General features: G+C 40.5%; 1 protein-coding gene across 2 annotated transcripts in view; it reads right to left on the reverse strand.

The window, feature by feature from the left end:
• ctnnal1 (catenin (cadherin-associated protein), alpha-like 1) overlaps positions 1–24,002 on the reverse strand; it is a 68,014-nt gene extending 44,012 nt beyond the window's left edge. The window contains exons 1-2 of one of the 2 annotated variants that reach the window (XM_034704931.1): positions 23,886–23,980; positions 23,653–23,782 (exon numbers count right to left, since the gene is read on the reverse strand). In XM_034704931.1, the coding sequence (XP_034560822.1) occupies positions 23,653–23,748 (96 nt within the window). In that variant the 5' untranslated portion in view covers positions 23,749–23,782; positions 23,886–23,980. Of the gene's footprint in view, positions 1–23,652 lie in introns of both variants that reach the window. The other variant, XM_034704930.1, reaches the window with a different exon arrangement.
• Between the last annotated feature and the right edge of the window lie 1,584 nt (positions 24,003–25,586).

Below are 25,586 nucleotides of genomic sequence, written 5' to 3' on the forward strand. Positions count from 1 at the left end.
AAATCAGAACATTATGATTATACAAATTTTGACCAAAAAGTATGTTTCGTTGCTGAGAGTTACATGAGAAGATCAACACAACACCAATGTATATTCTGTTTTCTGTTTAACACTAAGCTACACTAGGCTAAATGTATGTAATTGATTTTATTTTACATCCGTGCGAGTGGTAAATTATTCATATAACTCTCAGAAATAAGAATTGATTCCCACCTTTTTTCAACTATTCGTCTGACATAATCATTTAGGATCTTTAGCTTAGCAAAAAACTAAATAAAAAGAAGTGTAAGTTCAAATGGCAAAGGTTCCTGATTTCTGGATGCTGTCAGAGGACACAGAAATGATGATAATGATGTCAAAGTTTCCAGTGCCAGCTTTTATATTGGCATTTTTCATCAACTTCAAATACTTAGGTAGTATCGACAATCCAAACCTAACACTAGCAAGTTCACTCTTCTTTTACTCATAACTGTTCTCGTCCAGTACGGAGGTTTCAGCTCCCATCACTGTGCATTTTCATGTTCGGAGGAATAACACACTTATCCAGCGAAACTGTCATATCTGTTCTCTTTGTAGTTAAATCTCTGCAGGTGACCGTGACTTCCCAGTTAGAGCTGAGGTGGCATCTAACCTCATGAGAATTCAACTGAAATGTTTGCTCCAGGCTCTTTGTATGACTCACAGCACGACAATGTGTCAAAAACTATACTTGTTCTCTCCCTTTCCACCTTTTGCAGCACCATGGCACGATGGCAAGTGCTGCTGCAGTGTGCATCATCTGTTTTGTTTTTTTGTGTTAGGAATTCAAGCTTGGTCGGATTAGCTGAGTCACCAAGAAGCCTCATGAATAGGAGAAACATGCAGGGTATTTTTTTTTTTACGGAACAAGCACTTACACCAATTCAATAATGAGTGTTTCAATCATGTGCAATTTAGTGCTGTGAGTGAGGAATCCTGTAACGCTATGAAAAAAGCTGGTTGTTTGCTAGTGCTTTGATTGAGAAGGGTAATTTTTTTAATATTAAAGTAATCTGATAGTCAATTGGCTCGCCCATGTGTATCCAGTAAAGCAATGACAAAACAACAGAGTAGAGTGTAAGGTTGGCTCACATCCGACAAATACAATCAACCGAGCTCATATTTTCCAAGGGACCATTCCCTGTCAAATAAACGACAAATATAAACCCACTTATTGCCTGGTTTTACAGCTTGGCATCGATCCTTGGTGCTCTGCCAAGGTTCAAGTGACCGTAGCCTCTCTGAAACCTCTCTGAAAGAGACAGATTCCCAAACAAGAGGGATGGAAACATGGCTTTCCAGATTAAATATTTGTGATTGTTTCACATAAAGAGGAGCATTCATCTCCAGGGGCTTGGCAAGCAGAACTGCTTACCATTAATGTGCCATAGTGGAGTTAGCGTTTCCACTCAGGAAGTCAAAGCTGAAAGGAGAGCAGAACAGGCTGTGTGTTACCTGGTACTCCATCAAGGCTGTCTGAAAATAATGGGAAATCTATCAAGTCTTAAGTGGGCCCAGTGAGGGTTCTGAGCAGGGAGATCGCCAGTTAATCTGACCTGAGCTATTTGTAGTTTAGCGTATGACAAACTGAGACAAGCAAAATCAAATCAGCCTTTATTTAAAACAGTAACTCCCATTATAAACTTCTATTCCAATGCCTTATTCTCCTGTGAGTCAAAGCTATTCTTGGTATTTGAGTGGATGTCTTACTCATTGGAGAGAAAAACACATTATGTGGGACCTCAGTGACTGTGTTTGTTAGTGCACTGACAGTAACATATAATCTACAATGTAATCAGTCAGGATGATATGAGGTGCAGGAAGCCCAGAGGAACCAGCAGCAGCTGATAAGAGTCAATGATAAACCTGGGGGACAAAAACAGACAGACAGACAGACAGACAGACAGACAGACAGACAGACAGACAGACAGACAGACAGACAGACAGACAGACAGCTGCGATGGAGAGATAGGCAGGAGAGATGGCAGAGGGCACACAGTAAATAAGGAAAAAGGGTGGACAGAAAAGACATTACTGAGGAATGATAGAGAGGAAACAAACAACAAGAGTCTTTACCAGCTCACTACAGTATACATATTTAAAGAAACTGCTCATCCTACATTGAAGATCAACACTGGGGTTAGACGAACCAGTGACGGAACAGCAAGAGTAAAAGTGACCTCTGATGAAATAGTCCCTACAAGGAGGATAGACAAACAAAACTTGGCCGTGGATCAATTTTTGCTCTCTTAACCACCAGCCAAGGTTAACCAAGGTGGGAAGGGGAGCAGGGGGAATCGATCTCCTCTGTTTTGCAGAGAACCAGACGATGACACAAACTAGTGTTGCAGTTCACAGAAATTCTTTCTCCTTAAAAGCCTTTACAGTCACTGCTGGGAGAAAAGTGAATAAACAAATCTGATTACAACTAATTTAATGTATAAATCGAGTTAAAAACCACAAAGAGGCCTTTCATGAGAGTGATTTCAAAGCAGTGTCTTATTACATGACCAAGACTATCATTTGCAGCTGTGCCAGAAGATGAAGCCATCAGATGAAAGTGGAATTCACTGTATGTATTTGAGGGACAGTGCACGTACAGTCATTGAAGAGCAACTTAAAGGACAGCTGGATTCTTTTATAAATAAATTGTGTTTTTTTCTTGCTTAAAGTTGAATTCATAATTAAATATGATGCTAGCACTAGCAGCAGACTGCAAACAAGAGACAATACCTTGTCTAGCTCTGTTCAAATATAACAAAAGATGCTTATGAGAATCTCTAAAGCTCATTGGTTAACATATTTTATCTGGCAGGTTAAATACATTGTGGAACCAGAATGTCAAAACCCTTAAATTGCCATGTCTTTAAAATTTTAAAACTTTGAGTTTGACTTCCAGAAGCTCTCACATTTCAGGCCTTGATTATTACATGGTCCACAGGGTTGCTAACCTGTGAACAGAGCTAGACTAATTTCCAAATATTTCCAATCTTTGCACCAAGCTGACAGAAGCTAGTTTCCCACATTATTTTAAGCCAGAGTATGATGCCAAACATTTTTACATCTAAAATATCACCATCAATGATCGGTGATCTAGACAATCTTTCATCTCTTTGCTTCTCACATCCAATGGCCTGCAGCGTCTAACACGTGATCTGCAGGTGAGAGAGAGAGGTGGGGCCTTCAGTACATCCGTCCTGTTAATGCACAGATGGAAGTGTAGCCTCTTCTATAATAACCTTCTCATACTGCTGTTTTAATATGTATGCGCAGCTGGTTCCTGCCGTCATTCTATAGTATCTTATTTTTGGATCATTGCAAAACGCTAAGCCATTATCAAGCTTTCTGTTTGTGTTAAATCACACGTTTGTCATCCACTTAAGGAAAACATGGCTGCCTGCCACTCCATCAAAACTCCACCCCGTAGGCTTCAGTCTCCCTCTTTACCTCCACATTGCTTCAGGCAAACAAAGAAACCACCCATGTGAGTCAAAATTGACAGTATAAACCTCAATATCTGATAACATATACTTGGAATGAACTGCAGATGTTTTGTAAGGATTGATGAATTGTTTGTTTTGATTTACACCAGATACTTGAATAAACCTGAGTTGTTTAAGACTGAAATTGGATGGATTGATGGATAGATGCATTGATGACCTAAGTTAAGTTGGGGGGGACTGATAAATAACTCAAACAAGGCTATTTTAAAACTAATGTTATCTTTACACTATTGTCAGTGATGGTTCAAATGTAAATTTCTCACATTTCCACATTTTTGTAGAGTTGGGGAATACATTTTTACATTCTTTGGTTATTCAAGAATTTTGTGCCAACAACATAGCAATTCTCAAAAGCTCTTATTCGGCCCAGATGATCTCAAGTCTGCCGATAAAGGAGGCAAGGGCTCCTCTGCTGTTGTTTTGAGCAAGAAAAACATTACAGAGTAGGCTCTGTTGCCAAGTAAAAAATAAAATCGATAACTCAAAAATGTTTCCCTTGGAGTTTCATTAGTGTGGCCCCAGCCTAGATGCTGGAGATGTAATAAACTTTTCCCTTGCAGTGTGTGGGTAGCGATAATAATGATGCACCTGGAAAGGTGGGCTGAGTAGCCATCACTGACAACATCTCATTTTAAGGGTGTAACAAATACACTTCAGAGGCAGTGAATATCTAAATTGTGCACCCTTTTGTGCATCTCAATAAAATGTTAAATATTGTTCTGGCTTAAAAAAATGTATTCTTCCAACAGGAAGAAAAAAAAGTATGACTTTAGTCAAAGGAAAATTAACAGGACTCTAAGGTATTACGAAACTCAACAAACCTTAAAAACGGATACCAAGAAAACAAGGTACTGACAACATCACATTTTTTTTACTTGGATCTCACTGTTCTTTTCATTAATCTACCCATCATCAAACACAAAAAAAGACAGCTCACCTGAGAGCAAAGACATCTTTGATCCAAGCATATTTTTGCGAAAAAAGAAAAGAAAAATCCAGGACGTCATATCAAAGACATCTCTGGCCCTGGCAGCATGGCAATGCAAATGAGATCCTACCCATTAGGAAATGTACACCGCATGCAGTTACACATTTCTTCGGGCCACACTGGTCTCTTTGTTCAGCAGAAAACCCGGTTACCTCACAGAGATGTCTCTTTCATACTTAGGCCAGGGTATAAATCTTTAACAAGGATATGGCAGTTGTTGAATTTGGCAAAGTAAGGTAACAAAGAAGAAAACCACAGAAGCTAAACATTGAGACATTACATATTACATCTCCCTGTGAGGTCTCAAATCTCAACATCATATTCAGCTGCTGGCAAATATCAAGGGAAAGTTTATAACTTCCTCACAGAGCGCGCCTCATCCTGGGGTCTTTGCCTGAACAGTGAAGCAATATTTAATTTTCCCTTTTGAACTGTGTCATATAATATTAATGTATTTGTATGGATGGGGTCAATGAATGAGAGGCAAGATGAACAAACAAAAACAATTCACACAAGGTTTCACTTGCAGACTCGGCCTTCTTTTGATGCGCATAAACAGACCAAAATGTGCAATTACTGAATAACTTTAACCTACCATCGTTTCAGAAGGTAGCTGGCTTTCTGTTTTACTTCAAAGAGCAGACAAGGTCCAAAAAAGTCAACTATGAAAACAGACTCATCCCTGGAATTTAATAAGTTGGTTCTGTCTCATGCAAAACTGCAGACCTTCAAAAGAAACAAGAATACATTTGTAATAAAATTGAGAGGCTGGAAAAAGATGGTACTCTCTGAAACCACTTGACCCTGTTCAGAAAAAAACCCAGAGTACTGTTCCTACTTTTCTCTCCCTTTTTTTTAACTTTGATTGTCCCTGCTGTATGATTTCTTTGTGCTGTTGAAATTTGATATGGAAGCACTTGAAAAGGGCAGAAGGGCTGAAACTAACTTGACTGATTTGGATTGGTCTTATAGTTTCATCTGATCATGATTCATCCAAATCAGTCAAGTTAGTTTCAGCCCGTATTCTCATAGCAACATCAACTATGAATGTAACAGACTTCGAATTATAAAAGTGAATTATCTTTTGTTGCTCAATACAAGCTTTGACTACTAATTTCTGTTTTTCTGTTGAGCTCAACATCAAATTCCTTCATCAGCCAACATGGCTCTCGGTTTTTTGTAACTACTCAACATTTTCAGTTGTCAACTAAATCAACAGTTGGCTGGACACTCAAAAACTTCAAGCAGATTACTTTGTTAACATTTCCAGTCACATTACCATCATTTTCAGCTAAACCCTCAAAGTAAGAGAAGGATTTTAGACAGCTTTAGAGCTGAAGATGGCTGTGTGAGATTAAGTGTGGGAAAAAGTGAATTTTTAAACATGAACATGTTTTAAACTCTGTTTTTGTAGCTTTTTGTCACTCTATCATTGTTGAAAACAGTAGGCTCAGTTTGAGACTATTTGGTTCATTTTAAAGCCTGCTGTGATGCTGCTTTTGCATTTCTCCGTGAAAAATTATGCAGTAAAAAAAGGAAATATTACAGATGTCAACTGACAAAATGGAAGTTGACTCTGGGTCATTTGAACTATCAGCTTTGTTGGTTTCACAAGCCTCAGATAGAACTCCAAAGGGAAAACACTATGAAAAGTCAGCTCGGTCTCAGTGACTGCAGAACACAGTGGCATGATCCAGCAGCCAGTGCTGGAACAGCCCTTATCCCATGTCCCTCTCTTAAATGCAACACAGCATGAAGACGACAGCCTGCTTCCACAACCCATGGGTACAAACCCAACAACCGAGACGATGGCGAGTCGCCCCCCTTAGGTCATCATCACGCAGAGCCCTGTTTAATGACCGGGTAATTATACAAAGTCCTCAACAGGATAATCCTAACTGCTCGCCAACTCAGCCTGGAAAACATTCCATCAGTCATCATGATGGGTAATTACAAGTAATGGACAAATAATAGTGTGCGGCGAACAGTGTGTGAAAGTGGCTTAACCAGGCTCTGTGACAGCCTCCCACAGGCAGCCATAGCATGTTCTGCAGAAATGAACAGAAGGACTGCAGTGGCTGCTGAAAGGACGATGCCCTAATACACCTGACACAAAGGGACTGGCTTGTCTTGAAGACAGACATGTTTTCTTTGATTTAGAAGCAAAGTGACAAAGGAAAATTGGCTTTTTTTTCTAACCTTAACATTGAGGTGCAAATCAAATATATACACAAGGGTCCAATTTGAGTACAACAATAATTCTGTCAATCTTTCTCCAGGTTTGTTGCTTTCCTATAGTCTCTGATTCTTTTTTCTCTCTCAAAGATGTGTGTCAGGTGTGGAAGAAAGTCAACTGCAAACCAACCCCCCTAGTGAGACAAATCCTCACCCTGAGGAAGAAAAAAGACATTTCTAAGAATGTTATCTCCAAGGTCTGACACTTGAGAAGAAAGGGACTCTGAAAGTGAATGACTGCATTAATAAATCAATAAAGTGTTTCAAACCAAACATCAAAACCTTCAATCCAGAAGGATGGTTGCTGAAAAGGATGATTCATTGATGAAAGTACTGAGCAAAGGAAGCGAGTGAAGTTCAAGCCCTAAGGGCAGAGAAAGGAAGTAATCCATGCATACCAGCCAGTATGGAGCACGTGACGGTCTTAACCTCTGAGGCTTTGACCTTTGACCCCAGCCGTGATGCTCCTTTAAAGAATACATGGGCACAATTTCATTCAGTCCTCACACCATACATATTGTAGGAGCTCGAAATGTGATACCTGTGAAGGAATGCAGCCCCCCTGACTTCAGGCAGATAATGGCCTGTGTTGTGACATACTGACTCTCTCACACACATTCATGGGGGGTTTAGGGAACATACTTTCACTACATTACATATTTGATGTTTTAGTAGGTCATAGGGCTTTGTTTGAACCTTGATAAACATTAACTTGAGAAAATGATAGGCATCTTTAGTTTCACAAGACGCAATCCAATCCAAACAGGAAAATAAAGAAACGACCTCAATCAAGAACTTACACGTCCTAATGCAGGTGGAGTTTTTAAGTCATTAGAGACTCAAAGAGTCCTTCAGATAACAGCCATGCCAGGGTGTACAGAACAACCACAACCTTATTTATAGAAGGTGGGTGACTTTAACTTATTTATAGGGGTTGGCAGTGTGGGGGTGTGTTTAAGTGCTGTGTTTTACCGGCTGGCTAGCCCTTAAGCTGTCACCCACTGGCTCCAGTCACCAAGAAACAGAGACAAAATGAAAACACCCTCCCCTGTACTGATGGGGATAGGTATCTGGTATTTTGAGCTTGTCAAACAGAGACGAGTATCACAAGGTTTGAACGATGGCATGAATACAGCGACAGTAAGCTGAATTTGGGTTTGAGAAATCATTTTTAAGGCGAATACTAAAAAACTGTCCCCATAATATTCTTTACAGATATTGTATTTGTAATCCGGAAGTTGTCATAGGCCTGTTCTCTTGATGATAAGTCTACAGGATTTAATCACCAGAATTTGGATTGTTGAAGAACAATTTGGTTGAGTGGTAGAGTTGGTCTAAGATCCCGCTGTCGACAAAAAAAAATTCATTCTGCTTCCTTTGTATAGTCAAATGTGTGACTTATTGTGAATATTTGCCATGCAGAATGTAAAGAAAGGCTGTTTGGTCAGCATCCTGTCAATCATTTGGTCTGACACCTGCACGCCCACAGCAGTTATAGGTACTAAAAGTTAGGATTCAGAATTTGTCACTCTGGTAGTGACGAATCTGCATCTTTGATCACTATGAGTTGATCAAAACTTACTGAAGGTGTCTGATGTTTCACCAGACTGGATTAAATCAAGCTTTAGACACAGAGCTTTTTACGGTAATGGCGGAAACAACGTCAAACCTCAAATAGTAAACAGATGTCCCCCGGTTGTGTCTTTGTCACTGACACACACCGGGGGTAAAAATCATCAATGAAGACGAGACAGATGCATGGAGGTGAGGAGAGCTGGTTCATTAAGCACACCTGCTGCAGGTAGAGACCAAGCTAACACCGAGCCCCTCAATCTATAAAAACCAATGTTGTCATCGTCACTTGTCCTGCCTGCTGTCCTCTCTTTTCACCCATTCTCTGTGCGTGTTTTGTTGTTGAAAAAAGTGCTGATGAAGTGAGGACTTGCGTTTATGTTCCAAGGAAGTGAAATTGATGACAAATCCGATGACGTACAGGGGCTGAGGTTAAGGTAATTGGTCAAAGTTGCGGTGATTGTATGAAATTGCAAGGCCGCGAAAAAATCATGCTGATTGGTTGAATTTGCGTTGATAGTTGCGATCGCGAAATCGCAACTTCCTGGAGGGACTGGCTAACCAGTTATCTACCCATAGTGGTGCTGTCATTAGAAGTGGCCTGGGAAAATTAGGCTACTTGCTCCAGGCAACAGTTTTCAAGAGCAAAACCTTTTTTCTTTTTTTTCAGAAACAGTGCACCGTGTCTGTGAAATCTTATCACCATCAAGTTCAGCTGATTTGGAGTTAAGTCTTTCTTCAGTGTTTAAGATCCTATCTGCTTACATTTAGCTTTCAACAAACTGTGTAGACTCCCAAAAACATTCCCCCTGAAGATATGTGACGATCCAACAAAGGATGGTTAAACTCCCATCATCTTGATCACTCTCAGGCATTCTGTGTGAAAGAAAAGGACAGCCAAATCTGGCTCAGTTGGTTATATAACGTCCCCATTACTGTTCTTTAGAATAGACGCAAGGCTGAGGATTACATCTCAGTTTACAGCACTGGAAAAAAGCAGGTAAAAGGTCCTTAGAGGAATGTTAAGACTGATCTTTCCAGCTCTTTGCACTACCCTTACCCTCAGGCTAGGTTTTCAGATGGCTGCCAAATTAATGAGGTGACACAAGGACACTGTTCTCTTTGGGGAAATTGGGATTAAACGTGAGAAAACAGGGTGCTAAGTGAAGAGAGAGATTGAGAAAACTAAACACAAGACTTCAGACAGAGTGTGAAAGAGCAGGAGAGTTAGGTGTGTGACAGGAAAACCGAATCAGGAAATTGGGCAGAGGAACAAAGGAAGGTCGGAAGGCATACAAACAAGGAGCTATAGCTTCTTACATACTGATATTTCCTCACGACAACACCCCGAACCCTGTTTCTGTGGATTTCATGGCCTCAAGGTGATACTGATGCCCAAGATTTAAATGACAAACTTGACTAACCTTTTGAAGAGATACAGAAACGATTAATTTACATAGACGTTATACCACTTGAAGAAGGTTGAGTGTCACCGTACCTTTAAATATTTGAAATTCCCTGATATTCAGAATAAGGAAAATATAAGAAAACATTTGGTATTCTGTTTTCCTGGTGTCCTTCACACTCTTTGTTCTGTCATGTCAAACTTTGTCTCTTTAAAAGAACTCATTATCGAGAGGGGAGAAGTTCAAAGACGCTTGAAGAAAGTAATTAACACATACAAGCCAGACTGCAGGATTCCTCTGTTGTATAGTCTGCAATGATGCTACTAGAGAGGATGACAAGAACAAACATGATGAGTCTGAGAGCTTTGGGGATCAGATATTTCTGTTTTGCTTGACCTTAGAGAGAGAAATCATTACACATTTAAACTCAAGAGCTCATATAACAGTCCAATTAAAGGCAAAGAACAGTAAGTAAAATATGTTTTTATTTCAGTATCATACCAGATAATCTATTCCCTATATTCCAAACCTTTTCCCCATATCTTCTAAAAAAACTATTTTTTGTCTCTTAGAAATGTTTCTATTTCCTTTATGAATTATTGATGCTATGTTAGGCCAGTGGGAGTTAGAAAGTTATCCTCATAGGATCATGAAACTGATTTATAAAGTAAGGGTATGGCCTATCACTCAGAGCAGAGGTTTTCAAAGTGTTATGTTCACCTCCCAGGGGGGGAGTGAAAGGGGCGTATTGAGGAAGAGACGTGAGGAAAAGATACTGCCTGACCTGAAATGCAAGTGAGGTTCTTTAAGGTACAAAAAAAAGCCTAGAGCCTGAATGCCACAACTAATGAGAAAATTCATAGTCAGAGTCATAACTCAGTCAAATAGGACTACACAGACAATATTTATACAATTTTTAGATTCGGTGTGACTTTTTTTTTCTGTGGATATCATTATTTCTGTTGGCTATGATCCAATAGACGTGCATAGTTCAAGCAGCTACATTTGTTGTTAAAAATTAAGCCAATGTAGAAAAGCAAAAAGCTGCAGTTCCCTGAGTGTCCACTTGAGGCTGGCTACAGAAGCCTTATCAACACCTTTTCTAAATGTCAATTTTGAGTTCCGAGTCTAATGACAGATTTGCATGTTGTAGCTGTTTTCAGGAGGCCCAAGGCCTGCCTCGGCACCACCTCTCTGTCTATTTCTAGGTTGACCAGAGTAAGATTGAGTCGGCATTTCCAATATAATGACTACCATTGTTGGGCTTCAAAACACATCTTCTGAGACCATGTTATATACGGTCTTTATACGGTCTATATACGGTCTTATGTGTTAAAACAATAACACATAAATTCAGTTAGAGGAGGGCATAGTCTTCTAATTTTTTAACTGGTAGGATAAAACTTCTGAAATAATGCTATCTCAGAACTGATTGGCTATGGTGAGGATATAGCCAGTAAAGGCCAACTTTTTGCGGCAATTGGGGACACAGGACTTCCAGCCAGGAGTTCATGTTCCCTGGCCTACTCTTTGTTTACAGTTCAACAAGCAACTAGCTCAGAGGAAACATCAAGTACCAAGTTGTGGCTACACTTGTTGGAGAGATTTAAATAGTGGTTGGATGACCACAGGTGGGATCCAGGATTGCATTACAGTCAATTGCTGTCAGTCTTTTCACACTGATAGGTTTCCCTGCATAGAACCAGTGCCTGCTGAAACATATAAAATACAGCATGTTGAGATAGTCTTTATGACAATCTTAAGCCCCACTGTGTGTCTTTTTTTTTTAAACCATCTCTCAGCTGTCAATGTTTCTTGCTTCCTCTAGTACTCCCAGAGTTTCCCCCATCCAGGCCTAGTCTTAATATTGTCAACAACTCTCCCAGTCAATGTCATGTTCAAAGGACTGGAAAAATCACTTCATGTGCCAAGAAACCGCCAACAGATAGGGAAACAAACAGCCGCCTGCCAAATACTGTTTTGTTTACCTTTGGTTGTCCAGGCAGCAGACAATATAGATACGTTGTCTGATATCTCTGGCAATACATGACAGGACGAGTGGGAGGGTACATGCCTACAAGATTACAGTAAGTGGGCTGTCCTTTCACACTCATCAGTCTCTCCTGTACTGACAGCAGCTTACAAATCTTATGTTTTGTCCATCTTTATATCTATGTTGGGAGAAAAAATAAGCACACTTTTCATAAACACTTCTAGACTGTTCACACTATCTTTACATATCAGATATACCCTGTTTCATGATACCTTTCCATTATATTACCCATGAACATCTACATGGCAGGAAAGCTGTTGTGCAGTTTCCCTAAAGTTCACAGATGGCCTCTGTGTGACTGCAGAGTAATTAATGTCAATAACTATGTCCTTGTCTGTGCTTCTGGGTGTGAGTTCATGCATCTGTTTCAATCCACAGGGTGCTCCCAGTTAGGCTGGACAACACAAAACACCACGCTACATTAGGCACCACATCCCTGCTGATAGAGATTTCTTCCTGAGCGTTAACACTTATGAGACATCCCATTACTATCTCACAGCCATCATAAACTAAGATTATACTGTAAATACAGGCCGTTAATGGGCTACGCAGCCACTTGATACTAAACAAGAATGCTAAGCCTCTAATAGCACTTGCAGGCCTTTGGGGACCCTTTGCTTTTAAAGGCTGAGCATGGTTAAAACCCATATAAACCGGCAGTTTAAATTAATTGAATTGAATTCTTGGAGATAAAAGGTGTTTTTCTGTTAGACTGCTTCTTTAAAAGGAATCCCAACAAGTGAAAACACATACCTGGCAAATTAGACAAACTTTCTGCGTAACCGAAAGCCACTTAGGGACAGAGTTCTTTCTAAAGAAGAGATGTCTAAAAATGCTTTCCACTTTCAGTTGACGCACAATAATGTCACTTTGAGGTTCTGCGCTAATGGGAAAGATGTTGAATCAATACCTTATCAACCTTCCAGCTATACTTATAAGTGTTAGTCAGAGGCAGAAGCTTTCCTTAAGACAATTAAAAGAGGCTATCGCTATTAGCTACTGCCTTCAGATAACTTAGATGTCAGGGGGTGAGATAGCTTTTTTCACCATTAAGTTAAAAGTGCTGTTCTTTCCAGGTGACAGATCCCTTTAGGCTGGGTTATTTAGAGGTTTTAGGGGCAATCACACACATAAACAAGCACAAAACGACACATCTTTCTCCTCTGGAAGTATATCAGCAGGGGAGAGGTCAATGGACCTGGCGTGTGAGGCAGACCCTTTTATCGGCACTTAAAGAGAACAGCGATCTGTAATAACTCCCCTGATAGCAATAGAGAGGGTGTAAGAGGGAGGACAAGGGGGAAACACCAGTCATAAAAGTCTGGCACTTGTGTGTTTATATTTATGTGTTTGTGCAAAGGAGAGTCAAAAAAGTCAAATGAGAGACAGTTAAGGCTGGAGATTTTAGAGAGTATAATCGGGAAAAACTGTCAAGGGTAGATGACTAAGGCAACCATCGTAATTGAAAACCGTGGGTGTTAAAGTGGAATTACATCTCATTTCAGTCTAATAACACAGGGTTGTTGACTGACTGTGTATACTACCTACCACTGAGCAGGTATAGCCTCAGATCCTCATTTACACAACAATGATGTCAGTCAGGCTCACTGTGATTCATATATTTGAAGTTTGAACCAGAGGGGATCTGCTGAACAAAACACTTAACCATGCACTCTGCCTGTTTGAAACTCTGCCCTTTTGCACATGCACTGCACTCCTGAAAATGTCCTGACATTTCCCAGGGGGGGCTGCATATGAGAGAGCAAATGTCCAATTATATTGGCCAAGACTTTTAACAGACTTTAGCTGCCCAGCCCTCTGGTACAAAGTCTGCTTAATGTCTGATTAAGTTTGTGTCTGTGTATTGTTTTTCACTCTTGCATTTATATCGCAAACATGTCCCTATCCATGTTATAGGAGGGGTGGAACAAAATATTGACACAACAATATATCAACCACTTGTGTGGCTACTGATACACCAGGCTAAATATCAATATTTACATCGAATGAATACAGCCTTCAAATTTGACTCACCATGTCACTCCTTCATGACTCCTTGTGGTGGTGCTGATGACATGAATGAGAGGAACGCAAACAAAAAAAAGGTGACATCTCCATAATACCAGAAAAGAAGGCAGGCTGTCGGACAATGATGAAAAGAAGCTAAGAGATGGAGCAGTCACTTGCGAAACTGAACAGAAGACAGAGAGAAAAGGCTATTCCAGCTCTCTTTCTGCTGAGATCAGAGGAAAGGTGGAAGATGCACTCAAGTCTGCAGAGGGAGTTTCACTCACCAGCAATGGGTTGACTGTACTGTCTGCAGTGTCAGGATTACTGCCCAGACAGCACGTTGGAAATGCATTCCTATGTGCTACAAAACTAGCATGACGCACAAGATTTAGAACGATGCTTATGCGGCAGAAGTTTTACAAAAGGGTTTAGAGGAATGGAAGTCGATTGAAAAAGACCCCCCTGGGTTATTGATGCGAGGACTGTAGCTGTTACATGTGAAGCCATAGAGGTAAACACAAAACAAGTTTACATTTTTAAGAATCAAATATGATCCAGAGGCTTGCTGTGTTTGTTTAAGCACTATCATGCCATATATTATATCTAATTGTTTCGCATTGTGAGTCACCCAGCAATTTGAATCTCTATGTTATAGCACAACACAAAAACTGTCATCATTTTGGAAGGCTCCTGCTACTCCTGCCCGCTCCACCCCTGAGGGTAAAACAAGCAGATTATTCCCAGAGGGGACGCACATGAAAGAAACTATCCCCTTATCCCATCCAGAGGGCAATACCTGAACAGAGATTTTATGTGAAAAAAGCTAAACCAGAAGAGACAGATGAATGGGTTTTAACCATAGACTGTATATAAAAAGGACAGCGTTGCTCCGCCTTTTCCTGTTGCTCGGTTTTGAAGCTAAAAAACCCTGTTCCAATGCGCAGCCATTGTGCAGCCGCTGTCTGCACAGTAGAGAATTTCTGTGGTTGCCACGGTAATTTCGGTGTTGCCATGGTAACAAGCTCCGCCCTACAGCTTACCGTCAAGAGATCCTATGGAGTTTCCCTCTACGGCAGCTGTCATCAATGTGAATCCGTTTTTTAACCTCTAATAACTAATGAAAAAGAAACTTTTCAGAAAAAAGAGGCCTTGAACACAAAACAGTCAAATAATAATTACATATCACCACAGCATATGGATGTGAGAAACATTCATACAACGTGTATTTATTTTTTAAGTTTGACTGCAATGGGGGAGACAGAGTTTTTGACCTATACTGCAGCCAGCCACTAGGGGGAGCAGATTTTGTGGAAGCCTCACTTCCAGCCGAGCAAGCTGCACCCCTGGTTTTGACATATTAGGATTGCCTCTTAAAAAGCAAAGACACAAATTAAAAGTATAGAAGACAGATTTTTACCACAAGCTGAATGATTTATATCCATAGGTCTCCTCATTTCAAACACAAACAGGCCAGGGGAATAAATAAGTGGAAACAGAATAAAACAAGTTTCTTCTTAAAAATCAGTGCCTTCCAAAGCTTTTCCTCTACTGGCACAGGATATCTGCACGATAAGCTGCTGCTAGTTTGTTTCCAGGTACTCAGCAGGTTTTAGATTTGGATTCCTACAACTACTTTAATCATTTCCAAGATTTTTACCAGAGGTTTCCTCTCTCTCTCTCAAAATGATCAGACCAGGCAAAAACACCCAATAAAAATACTGAAGAAGGCAGTTTGACGTTAAAAATCTGTGACTGTCCAATTCTCTTGAGCGAGGCTTTAGGGCCTTGTATGGATGCCAGCCAAGACACCACTAATTGAATCTTAGCTGGTAAAGTCATCCAGTTGTATGATTAAGCTAAAAAAACATGGTAAAGTGACTCAAAACTACAAGAATGGAGTCATGATAGCAAGGCATGATTTGACGTCCCTTTACTGTCAGCTCGGATTGAAAGCTTTGTTAAACGTTCATCTTCTCAGTTAAAATATGAGTCATAGGCTGATGTAGGAGTTTAAAATAGCGAGTGACAAAGATTTCAAGCTTTGCATTGTCTGATTTGAAGTCTAATTGACCAAATCCTGCATTGGGTATAGTTTTACTGTACGCTCTTTAAAATCTTCCACTTGTGATGTAGGGATGGATATGAATGCTTGGGTACTCGGGTACTTGCCATTGACCCCATTATTCGAGTAGCATTTTGTTACTCGCGCACCTGGCATCATAACTTGAACTCATACAGCGTTACATGTGTGACCATGTGTGACCATGTGCTTTTTGTTTTCACCTAACTGAATATACTAGGTAGGAAAATAATGAACGGAATATAAACGTATGACCTCTCCGGCCTTGGCTTCAGCTTTAATACACACCAAGCCAGATTTTAGCAAAAACAATTGTTCTACGGCAGCTACGGCAACTCTCTCGTAACATATTATTCCACCGAAAGCAAAAGCACAACAAATACAGAACTGTCTGTGACATGTCAGTTATAAAAAGTGATGTCTGGAAGTACTTTGAAAAAAAGATGAAGTAAATGTGCAGTGCAAGATATGTGGCATTAAACTTGCATACCATAGAAATCCTAGTTCGATGCTTAACCACATGCGCTAAAAGCACAAGGAGAAAACAGCGGAGACGGATAACAGGCAGTCTCCCATCACGTCTTTTGCTAGCCCTGTTAGCACGTTGTGACGAAACCAGAGTGGAGAAGATTGGCCTGCAAATAACCAAAATGGACTTTTATTTATCTACTTATTTTGTTTACGGTTAAAAAAATAATAATAATTGCGAGTGCGATGTGTTGCGAGAGATGTGTCTTCAGACACATTGTTGTCTAGGTGACACACTCTGTCTAGGTGTCAAGGGCGTGCAGGCTGATGAAATGACACGTCATGAAGGCAGCATACACAGTGCAAAAAATGCAGGTTGATTAACATGAAACCTCAAACAAAAAAGAACTCATTAAGTTTCTGTCGTCTGTGTGCAAACAATCACACACACAAAAGTAAACAAAGACAGAGACCACACTGGAATCCCCCACCCCGTTTTCCACACATTCACTAAAGGCTCACTTTGTATCATTCCCAGGAGATAGGTGTATTGTTCCTGTGAGTGTGTATGCAGCACACGCATACTTGTCTGGCACTGTAATCCTCATGTGGTTTCACCTTCATGCCACGGACCCATTTGTCTTCATTATCATCACACGGCTAGGGGAGGCAGATCTGTTCGAGCTGGTGGCAACAGTAATGCCTCTGTCTAAGTATAAAGAACAACTTCACTACCTGGACGTTTGTCATGTCACGACATCACAGGACCAGGAACATTAAGAGGGAAATAGGGCTTCGTATCTCCATAAAACTCCATTTCCAATATTTCCAAGAAGAGGGATGAAAGTTTGACTGATGGTGATCGTGCTTACCGAGCTGTTCAGCTGGGAGAGTTTATGGAGCGTTTTTTGTCAGCATTTTGTTTAATGAGGAATTTATGTGACAAAATGCTAATGCTCTGAGCAAACCACATCCTCCAAACTGCCACTGAGCTTTTGTTGAGTAATAAATATGCCATTTCAATCCAGTTTGTCTGTACATGGAACATGGAAGAGCTTTTTTAAACACATTTCTTTTAAGGACATCAGAGAGCAAAAATTGCAAACACCACAGAACCCCTAGAAGCATGACAAAGTCGACGCTAACAAACTTGGACAGAAAACGGATTTTCCAGGCCCAATTATAGCGGAAAATCTTTTAAGAAACTCCAGGCTCAGCCCTGCAGAAAAATGATGAAGCCTGCATAGCTTTGTAATCACAAGGCCAGTGTGTCACAAGTGCTTAAATGTTCACCAATCTGATCAAAGTCTTAAATTATTACTCCTTTGCCCTTGTTCTTTCCCACACATCTTCACCTCAAAACAACACCCTACATTTTGTCAGTCTGAGGACCACCTTGTCCGAGCCTAGACAGGGCTGGTGTGTTTTTATAGGAACACACCTCAATTATAAAAAAAAAAGAAACTAAACTGTTATTTCACTAATCACCACATCAAAACAAGAAAAAAATGTAGAGGAAAAAGCCGCCAGATTATCGCTAATTGCCTTCCTGCTGTCTACATAACACATCACAGGTAGGAAACAGGCAACAACATTCACTTAGTTTCCCTTCTCTCGGTGTGACGCCTATTACATTTCTGACCACCACCAGAGCAATTCATTACCCCTCACCATGATCCTCACAATGAAAATCCATTGGTATGGAGATTGCTGTGGCGTAAAAAGGTGGAGAAAAGCACATTAGGGAATTCCAAGCAGAGGCAAGCACTTCTGTTCAATTAAGTAAGAGCTCCTTCTGTTTAGAAAATGATTGAAATGACTGGATATGCAGCTGGAAAACATCCAGGTGGTCACATTATGAAACATATTTAGATGTAATTTAAATTGCAAAAAGTCTGATTAGTGCATACACAAGGACTCAAGTAGACAGGTGAACATGCAAGCATAGAAAGAAAAGAGGTGGGTGGGACTGTGTACAATGCATCTGTAGATGTGTATGTGTACGTAATGCAAAGCAGGGAGACTCCCAGGCCTATAATTACACCCTGGTGGGAGTGAGGCTGATAACAGAGGCCTGAGGATATCAGCGTCATAGGAAGGAGAGGACAGGGGAGGAGAAAGGAGGTAACAGGGAGGAGAGGAGGATATGCAAAAGAATAGAAGTGAACACTAGGGCACCACATGATTCGTTATCACCATATCAAACAGTGGCTTTTCCTACCAACACTGCTTTTTCATTTCCTCCTTGATAGCTATCTAATGACCCCCACATCACATGGTTATACATACACACACAAAAACACAAACTAGTACAAAGCTCCTTTCAAAGTAAAGCCGTACAACACAGCCCACACAGTCAGTGCGTTTACACTGACTCTAATAATAATAATTCAATAATAACCCCTGTTACTCAATACTGATCCTCTGAACAGTCACATAAGCCCCTTAACTGAGTTATCTTACTCACATTAAGGCACGGATTTTACTACCAGGGTTGGGTTACACATCAGTCTTCAAAATAGGCTTATACACAGTACTGCCGATTTCTTATGGATATTTGATGCTGTTCATACACCTCAGGCATGCTAACACAGCAGGTGAAGGCAGCAGTGTCCATCAATTTCCCCCTCATAATCCCATTGCCGTGGACCGTCAGATCTCACACCTACTTCTAGACTTTGAACACACATACAACAAAATAAATGAGCAAAACATGAATTGAGCCGGTAAAAGATTGGCTGATATCAGCCAATTGCAGGTATATCAGTTCATAACAGTATCCGCTGACATGTTGTCCAATAGGGGTGTGCCAAAATATCGATACTAAGATATATCGCAATATTTTGTCTTGCCATACGTTATCGATACACTGGCGCCAAATATCAATATTTAAACAATAAACATACAGCCGTTCTAAACAGATTCTCTCACAAAAGGCTGCTACAATTTTGGTTTACAGTCACTACTTCAAGCCTCCACATGATGGCACTTAGCATGAATAAGAGTGGGTGCTGCGGTAGAGTACTCTTTGAAAGGAAATAAAAAGAAGAAAAAGAAAATGGTGCAAGGCGGAGGATTAGCAAATAGCAGAGAAAACGAAAGTGAAGTTAAAAATTGCACTAGCAGCAGTGAACTCTAAGTGACAAGTCGCTGTATACACGTGCTGACCGACCAAAACATATAGTGAAGGAATAACAGTTCGGGGGCCAATGCGGCCGGGGCCGCCTATTGAGGGTTATTGTTAGACCATATGTGCAGTAGATACTTTGTTTTACTTGGCTGTCGTTCATTTGAAATTGATTGACAATGTTTTGTAATTCCTGTGAAATGGATTCAGTGCAGTCAATAAATTCTGAATTTCTTCAGTGACACAGATATTGTGATGTATCATGAATGATATTTCTTGCAATATATATTGATTATCTCAGAATCGCTGTGTTGTGATAGTTTCGTTATCGTTGGCAAAATATTGTGATAGTATCGTATCGCGCGGGACCTGGTGATACCCAGCCCTATTTTCCAATGTGAATATTTTGACAAATTCTCCTTTTTAGATATAAAGTGCAGAAAGGTCTTGTGTCAATACAGAGATGAGGCCATCATGTTCTTTTTTTTGACAGCGTATGCTCTGGTTTCATAACTTGCACATGCTTTGAAGTTACCGTGTCTGAGGTTCTGACACTTTTTTCCAGTTTTGGTCCACCATTGAGAATCGTAATGCCAGGTTAATTGGCGCTCAGAGTAGCAATGTTCAAAAACAACAAATTTCCCGCTCATTTAAATTCCAACTAACTGACTAGACAAAAGATTCAAGAAAATGCTCAGAAAAGTCAAAACTGAGCACTATTTAAAATGCAGTTAAACAGGGGATCACATCACAATGGTTAACAATGTCAAATTTGTTTGGCTAAGGTTAGAGGTAGCACCACTAGATGTTGGTCCTCTTTGCGGTTAGACATCAACATTATAGTGCTGAAAACATACTGCTCTGGTCAAGTGGTTATATACCAGTTTAACCAGTCACAGCAGACAAAAAACTTTATCTAATGTTTCTAGAAAAGAGTACTACCAAATTGTGCAACTTTACAAAAGGTTATCTGTCATCTGTGCTTGTCCTAGACTGTATAAAATATGGACGTAGTTTCCGTGACACAACCCATCTGTTTCCGAAGCGCTGTTTTGAGGCCAATCGTTGACGGCAGCCATATTGCTGCTGTTGAGCGATTGTGACATAAAAAGGTAGGCTTTGAGCCTCTTAGCCAGCAGCTACAGTGTTCCCGCCAATCAAGTCAGCTGTGCCTCTCATTGGAAGACTCGTATTCTCAATATCTTCGAAATTGCCGCGTTAGAAAAAGAATTCACCCTCCGTACAGTGTGTTCCGATCGAGAAATTAGCTATCCAGACTACACTCGTCTTTTGCACCAGGCTGTAAACATGTTTATTTCTGCTGTAAAGATCAGCTTTTTTGAATTGGCTAGCCTCAAGCGGATCCTGCAGTCTTCAGAAGTTTTTAGCACTTCCGCATTGGACTCATAGTTTTAGACTGGAGGTTGCTGCTTGGTGCTTGTTTGCATCCGTGTAGTAGAGCATTACAGTAGCACAACAGCAGCATTTATCCAGATCTACATCCTCTGCTTGTGGTGGCTTATAAACATCATTTTCTGGCCTGAAAAAATTAACAGTAATATTTTGGTCAAATTGTACACCAGTCTGGTGTCTGCTCATAAGACAGCTTTATTTTCCTCACATGAAGAACTAAAATGCTAAAAACTACTTTCATATTTATTTCTATTATCTATTTAGGAATATGAATGTATTAAGTTAAAACATACGTCTGCAATTCAGTTTTATCTTCATTATCATTCACACTCTGAGTACTGATCACAAGTTCTTGAGTTTGACTAAGGTAATCCTTAACTTATCCCCCAGAGGGAAAAGTGATGATGTTTTGTTTTTATCCAACAGATTAACTATTCAACCTATACCAAGCGGCAACCTCCGGTCTCAAATTATGAAGCCCATGCGGAAGTGTTATAAACTGCAATTCATCGGGAATCCACTTGAGGCTGGCTGCAGAAACACCGGAAACCACATAGACATGAATTTAAAAAAAACGATCTTTGCAGCATTAATAAACATGTTTACAGCCTGGATTCAAAAAGCGAAGATTACGAGTTTTTCCCAAATAAGGACATGACTGACTTGACTCCCAGTTGGGAACACATAGCTGTTGGCCAGGAGGCTCAAACTCCGCCTCTTTACATCACACTCTGCCTGGTTGAGTTCCTCATTTCCAATATGGCTGCCGCAGTCAATTGGCTTCAAAACAGCGCTTCAGAAACAGATAGGTGACGTCGCGGATACTACGTCCATTATTTATACAGTCTATGACCTATACGTCTTCATATGTAAGTTAAATAACAGTGTGCACATATCTAATTCAAGAAGCTAAAACCACAACATTTGAGCTTTGGCTTGAAAACATAAGAAACAATATATCAGTTATCATAAGTGCTGTTGTTGACTAGAAACCTGTTTGGGCATACATGCAATCATAAGTGATCTATGACACCCCCACTGGCCAGAAAGAAGTCACAGCATGTGAAACGAATGAAGCGTCACCGACTGAGTGGACGTCTTTCTGATGACATCACAACAACAGCATCAGGAAAACATTGCATATAGAGATAACAGTCCTTGCAAATGTTGTTTCTTTCAGCAGTGCAGTGCTCTGTTGCTATGGGGACATGCCTCACACTGCGAGAGAAAAAAAAAAGAAAGTTAGGAGAGATTGTCCTTGAGGCCCACTATTCAAACTGTGGACTTTAATATGCTGAAAGCTGTTACAGTGTACAGCACACTCTTCCATGCTATAGACTGGAGCTCAGCCAGTCCTTCTCAGCGGGCAGGAGTGCACCATAAGTTTGCTGCAGCGTAAATATTATTAAGATAACGCAGAGTGCAGCAGATTTACTGAATGCTTTTTGTCACAATATCTCAGCAGTGCTTATTACAGTAACTGCTGTTTGCATCACAGGTATAACCTTGTCTGAATCAACTCCACATGACTGAAATCAAAGCAGCCATAAAAAAGAGGGCCTTCATTGAAAGCCAATCACTGTACCAATGTTTCTTAGGACTAACTAATCCATTGATCATTCAGTGCAGGGACACCATATCTTTCAAATGCACTTTTAACATGAGAGGGGGGAAGCAGGCTTTTAGCTTTCAAAGGGGGAAGAACAGTGTCTTTCACATCCACTGTCTCTTTCTGGAAACAACAGAGCATTCCCAAGTCCCTTTATCCGCTACACAAAAAAGGGAAGTTTGCATTTACAAGGCTGGTGGTGGTCGCTCCCGCATTCAGGAGTTCAGCCCACCTCCTTTTTATGAATGACATGCTGAAAATAACAGTGGAAAACAGTCATTGAATCATCTCTTGTTCTTCCAAACAGCATAAAATGACATAATTATTAGAGAGGGAAAACACACCTAAATAAATAGCGTTTGGGCCTACAATAAAATGAATTAACTCATTGACCTAAACTCAACACTTTTAAAGCTGGGACTACTGTTTCTAGTGTGCCAGAGAGGAGTTGTTGAAAAAGTGCAGTGGCAGTAAGTGGGTCTTTCATCTTCTTCTGTTTATTGAAAAACAAAACACGTGCCTCAAAGTGGCCCATTTAAAGAAGTGGGAGTCACACACACAAAACATTCTGGGGAAACTTTCACGCCCCTCTTAAGCAGTATTCGCTCACAGTGGGGTGTGTGATGACTTTTATGAGATTTACTGGTAGTTTGAAGCAAAAATGAAGGATTAAAACCACACATTTGATAGTTTTTTGGGATGGCTAGTCATTGGTGTAATTGCTTAATTTCCCCATAGCTGCTTCCCCTTTTACAGAAGTCTGACCTGTTATGTAACTGTATATCCTACCAACTTCTACCTAACAACAACAAAATATCTGCTTTTTATCTAATTCAGGCCATATCATTGCCTTACATTATAAAGGTAAAGCTGCTGTTTTTTTGTTGCGTGCACCTTGAAGTAGCAGGCGTACGACACGCTGTAATAATGAATAACCACTATTGTTACAACAGCGACATAAGTTACACTAAACAAGTTCTGGTAGATTCTCTGCATGTGAGGCAGACTTTAAACATAGGCGGAAACATGCAGTGCCAGGTAAACACAAGAAAAGTTAGCCTCTTGCGTCCGAAGAGGGCTGTTGTTGAGAGGCTAAAGTGCGTTTTTTAAAGTACAATATGGTCAGATGTATCAATATACTGTAGTGTTTTGTCTTTAAGGGGTACTCACCTGCGATACTAAAGGAATAAGCGTCTGCTCCACCGAGCGAGTTTTGATTTCCAGACCGGAATCAAAGTTACTGTTGCCGCACGGAGATGAAGCCATTCCCGCCGAGCTCTCTCTCTCTCTCTCTCCCTGCCTGAAACACAATGCACTGAGTTCACCACGAACCCTGTTTTTGGCTGTCTCGCGGCTGCAAACTGGGGTAACGGGCTTGCTCTTCCACAACCGTGGTTCCTCACACTGTTATCGTTATCGAGTGGGTCTCCACACACACTGCGCGCTGTTTTAATCCACTCCGGCTCGGTGGTTGTGCCGCTGCGCCCGCTAATGTCCATGTAGTTTACACAACAACGTTAGGGAGCGGACTGCAGCACACCACTGTGGGGCAACCACACACACATTTACACACTCAGACGTACCACAGCACGCATACACCTTCAAGCTTCTTGTGTGCAGTTCTTTATTTTTATTCTAAAATGTTGAAAACTTTTAGTATAATGTATCTGTTCACTCAGGTGAGCAACTTCCTTTTGGCAAGTCTTTAAAATGACCCAATAGAGTCAGAGTCAGATTCAGTCATACTTTATAAGTCCCAGAAGGGCAATTCAGTTTTACATTCAACCTGTCCATAGTACAAAATATACAGTAAAGGAAATAAATAACACGTTGTGATATCAGCAACCAGTGACCATACAGCAGAGTGGGATGGTCTGTTGCAGTGTATGCTTGGCAAAAATATAAGGCTCTCTAAGAGTGTTCAATTTAAATTTCATCACCCATTCGTGCAAAATTCAGATGATCTTTCATATAGGACATTTAAGATTTAAAACATTTATAAATCCATCAATCCACACAGATTTCAGTGGATCTTAGGTAGGAGCTTTACGGTTTATACATTCATAATTCATCTACCCATGCAGATTTCAGAGGACTTTGCATCCAGTGCCCCTATATAAAGAGAGAGAGAGGAGTGATGCTTTTCTTGCAGCACAGCTCTGGTTTGATCCCTGAGACAAAGAATCCCACATCATCCCCTGGAGTCTGAGAATCCCTTATCATCCTCTCCAAATACACACCAGAAATGCCAATCAAACCTAGCTGCACTGACTCAGCCACATGGGACAGCTACTCTGAATAGAATGCAGTGCCTTTCTTTAAAAGCTGCTAACTTTCTCCTTTTTTATGTCTGGAGAAAGCTTTAACTCTCATGATCTTATTCAGGATAGAATCACTAAGAGGTTCCTAAGTGCTTGTTTAAGATTTCATGCTGATCTGGTTTTAACTGAAATAAGTAAAAATGCATACAATCAGCATGACTCCCTCTGATAAAACATTAACTTTGAAAACAAGTTAATGAAGAAAAGCAAATTAACATTTTGTTGTAATTAACATTTGGTTCAGACCACATCATCTGATTAAACAAGAGGCATTTCCTGATGATATGGAATACAACATCACTGGGACTTAACTTACAGTTGGTTTGATATCACAGCAGACAGTTGTTGCGATTGATCAGATTGTCATTAAGCCTCCAAAACAAATATCAACAAACTTTAATTTCACTGTTTGATGATATATGACAGTGATGTCAGAAACTGATTGTGGAACTGGTGTATAAAAGCAATCTCACTCTTGTGGTTGTGATGTTATACTGACTGTGGCGATTCTGGGGAGGGGCCAACAGGGGCCGGTGCCCCTGTAAAACTGTACCTGGACCCCCCTGTGGCCCCCCCTCCACACCAAACAAATATTATACAATAAAAAAAGCCTCGGTATCGCCCGATGTGACAGGCGGAACACGTGTGTGGCACTTGGTTTTCGGTCCTGTAGAGGGCCATGGCATTACAAAAACGAGGAAATCGTGTTGGTACGCACAAAACAATAGATTAATTAATGTGACAGTTTCACAAAATCCCATGAGACCTTGTTGAAATATGGGA

This window comes from Notolabrus celidotus, chromosome 16 (assembly GCF_009762535.1).
Source record: "Notolabrus celidotus isolate fNotCel1 chromosome 16, fNotCel1.pri, whole genome shotgun sequence".
NCBI lineage: Eukaryota > Metazoa > Chordata > Actinopteri > Labriformes > Labridae > Notolabrus > Notolabrus celidotus.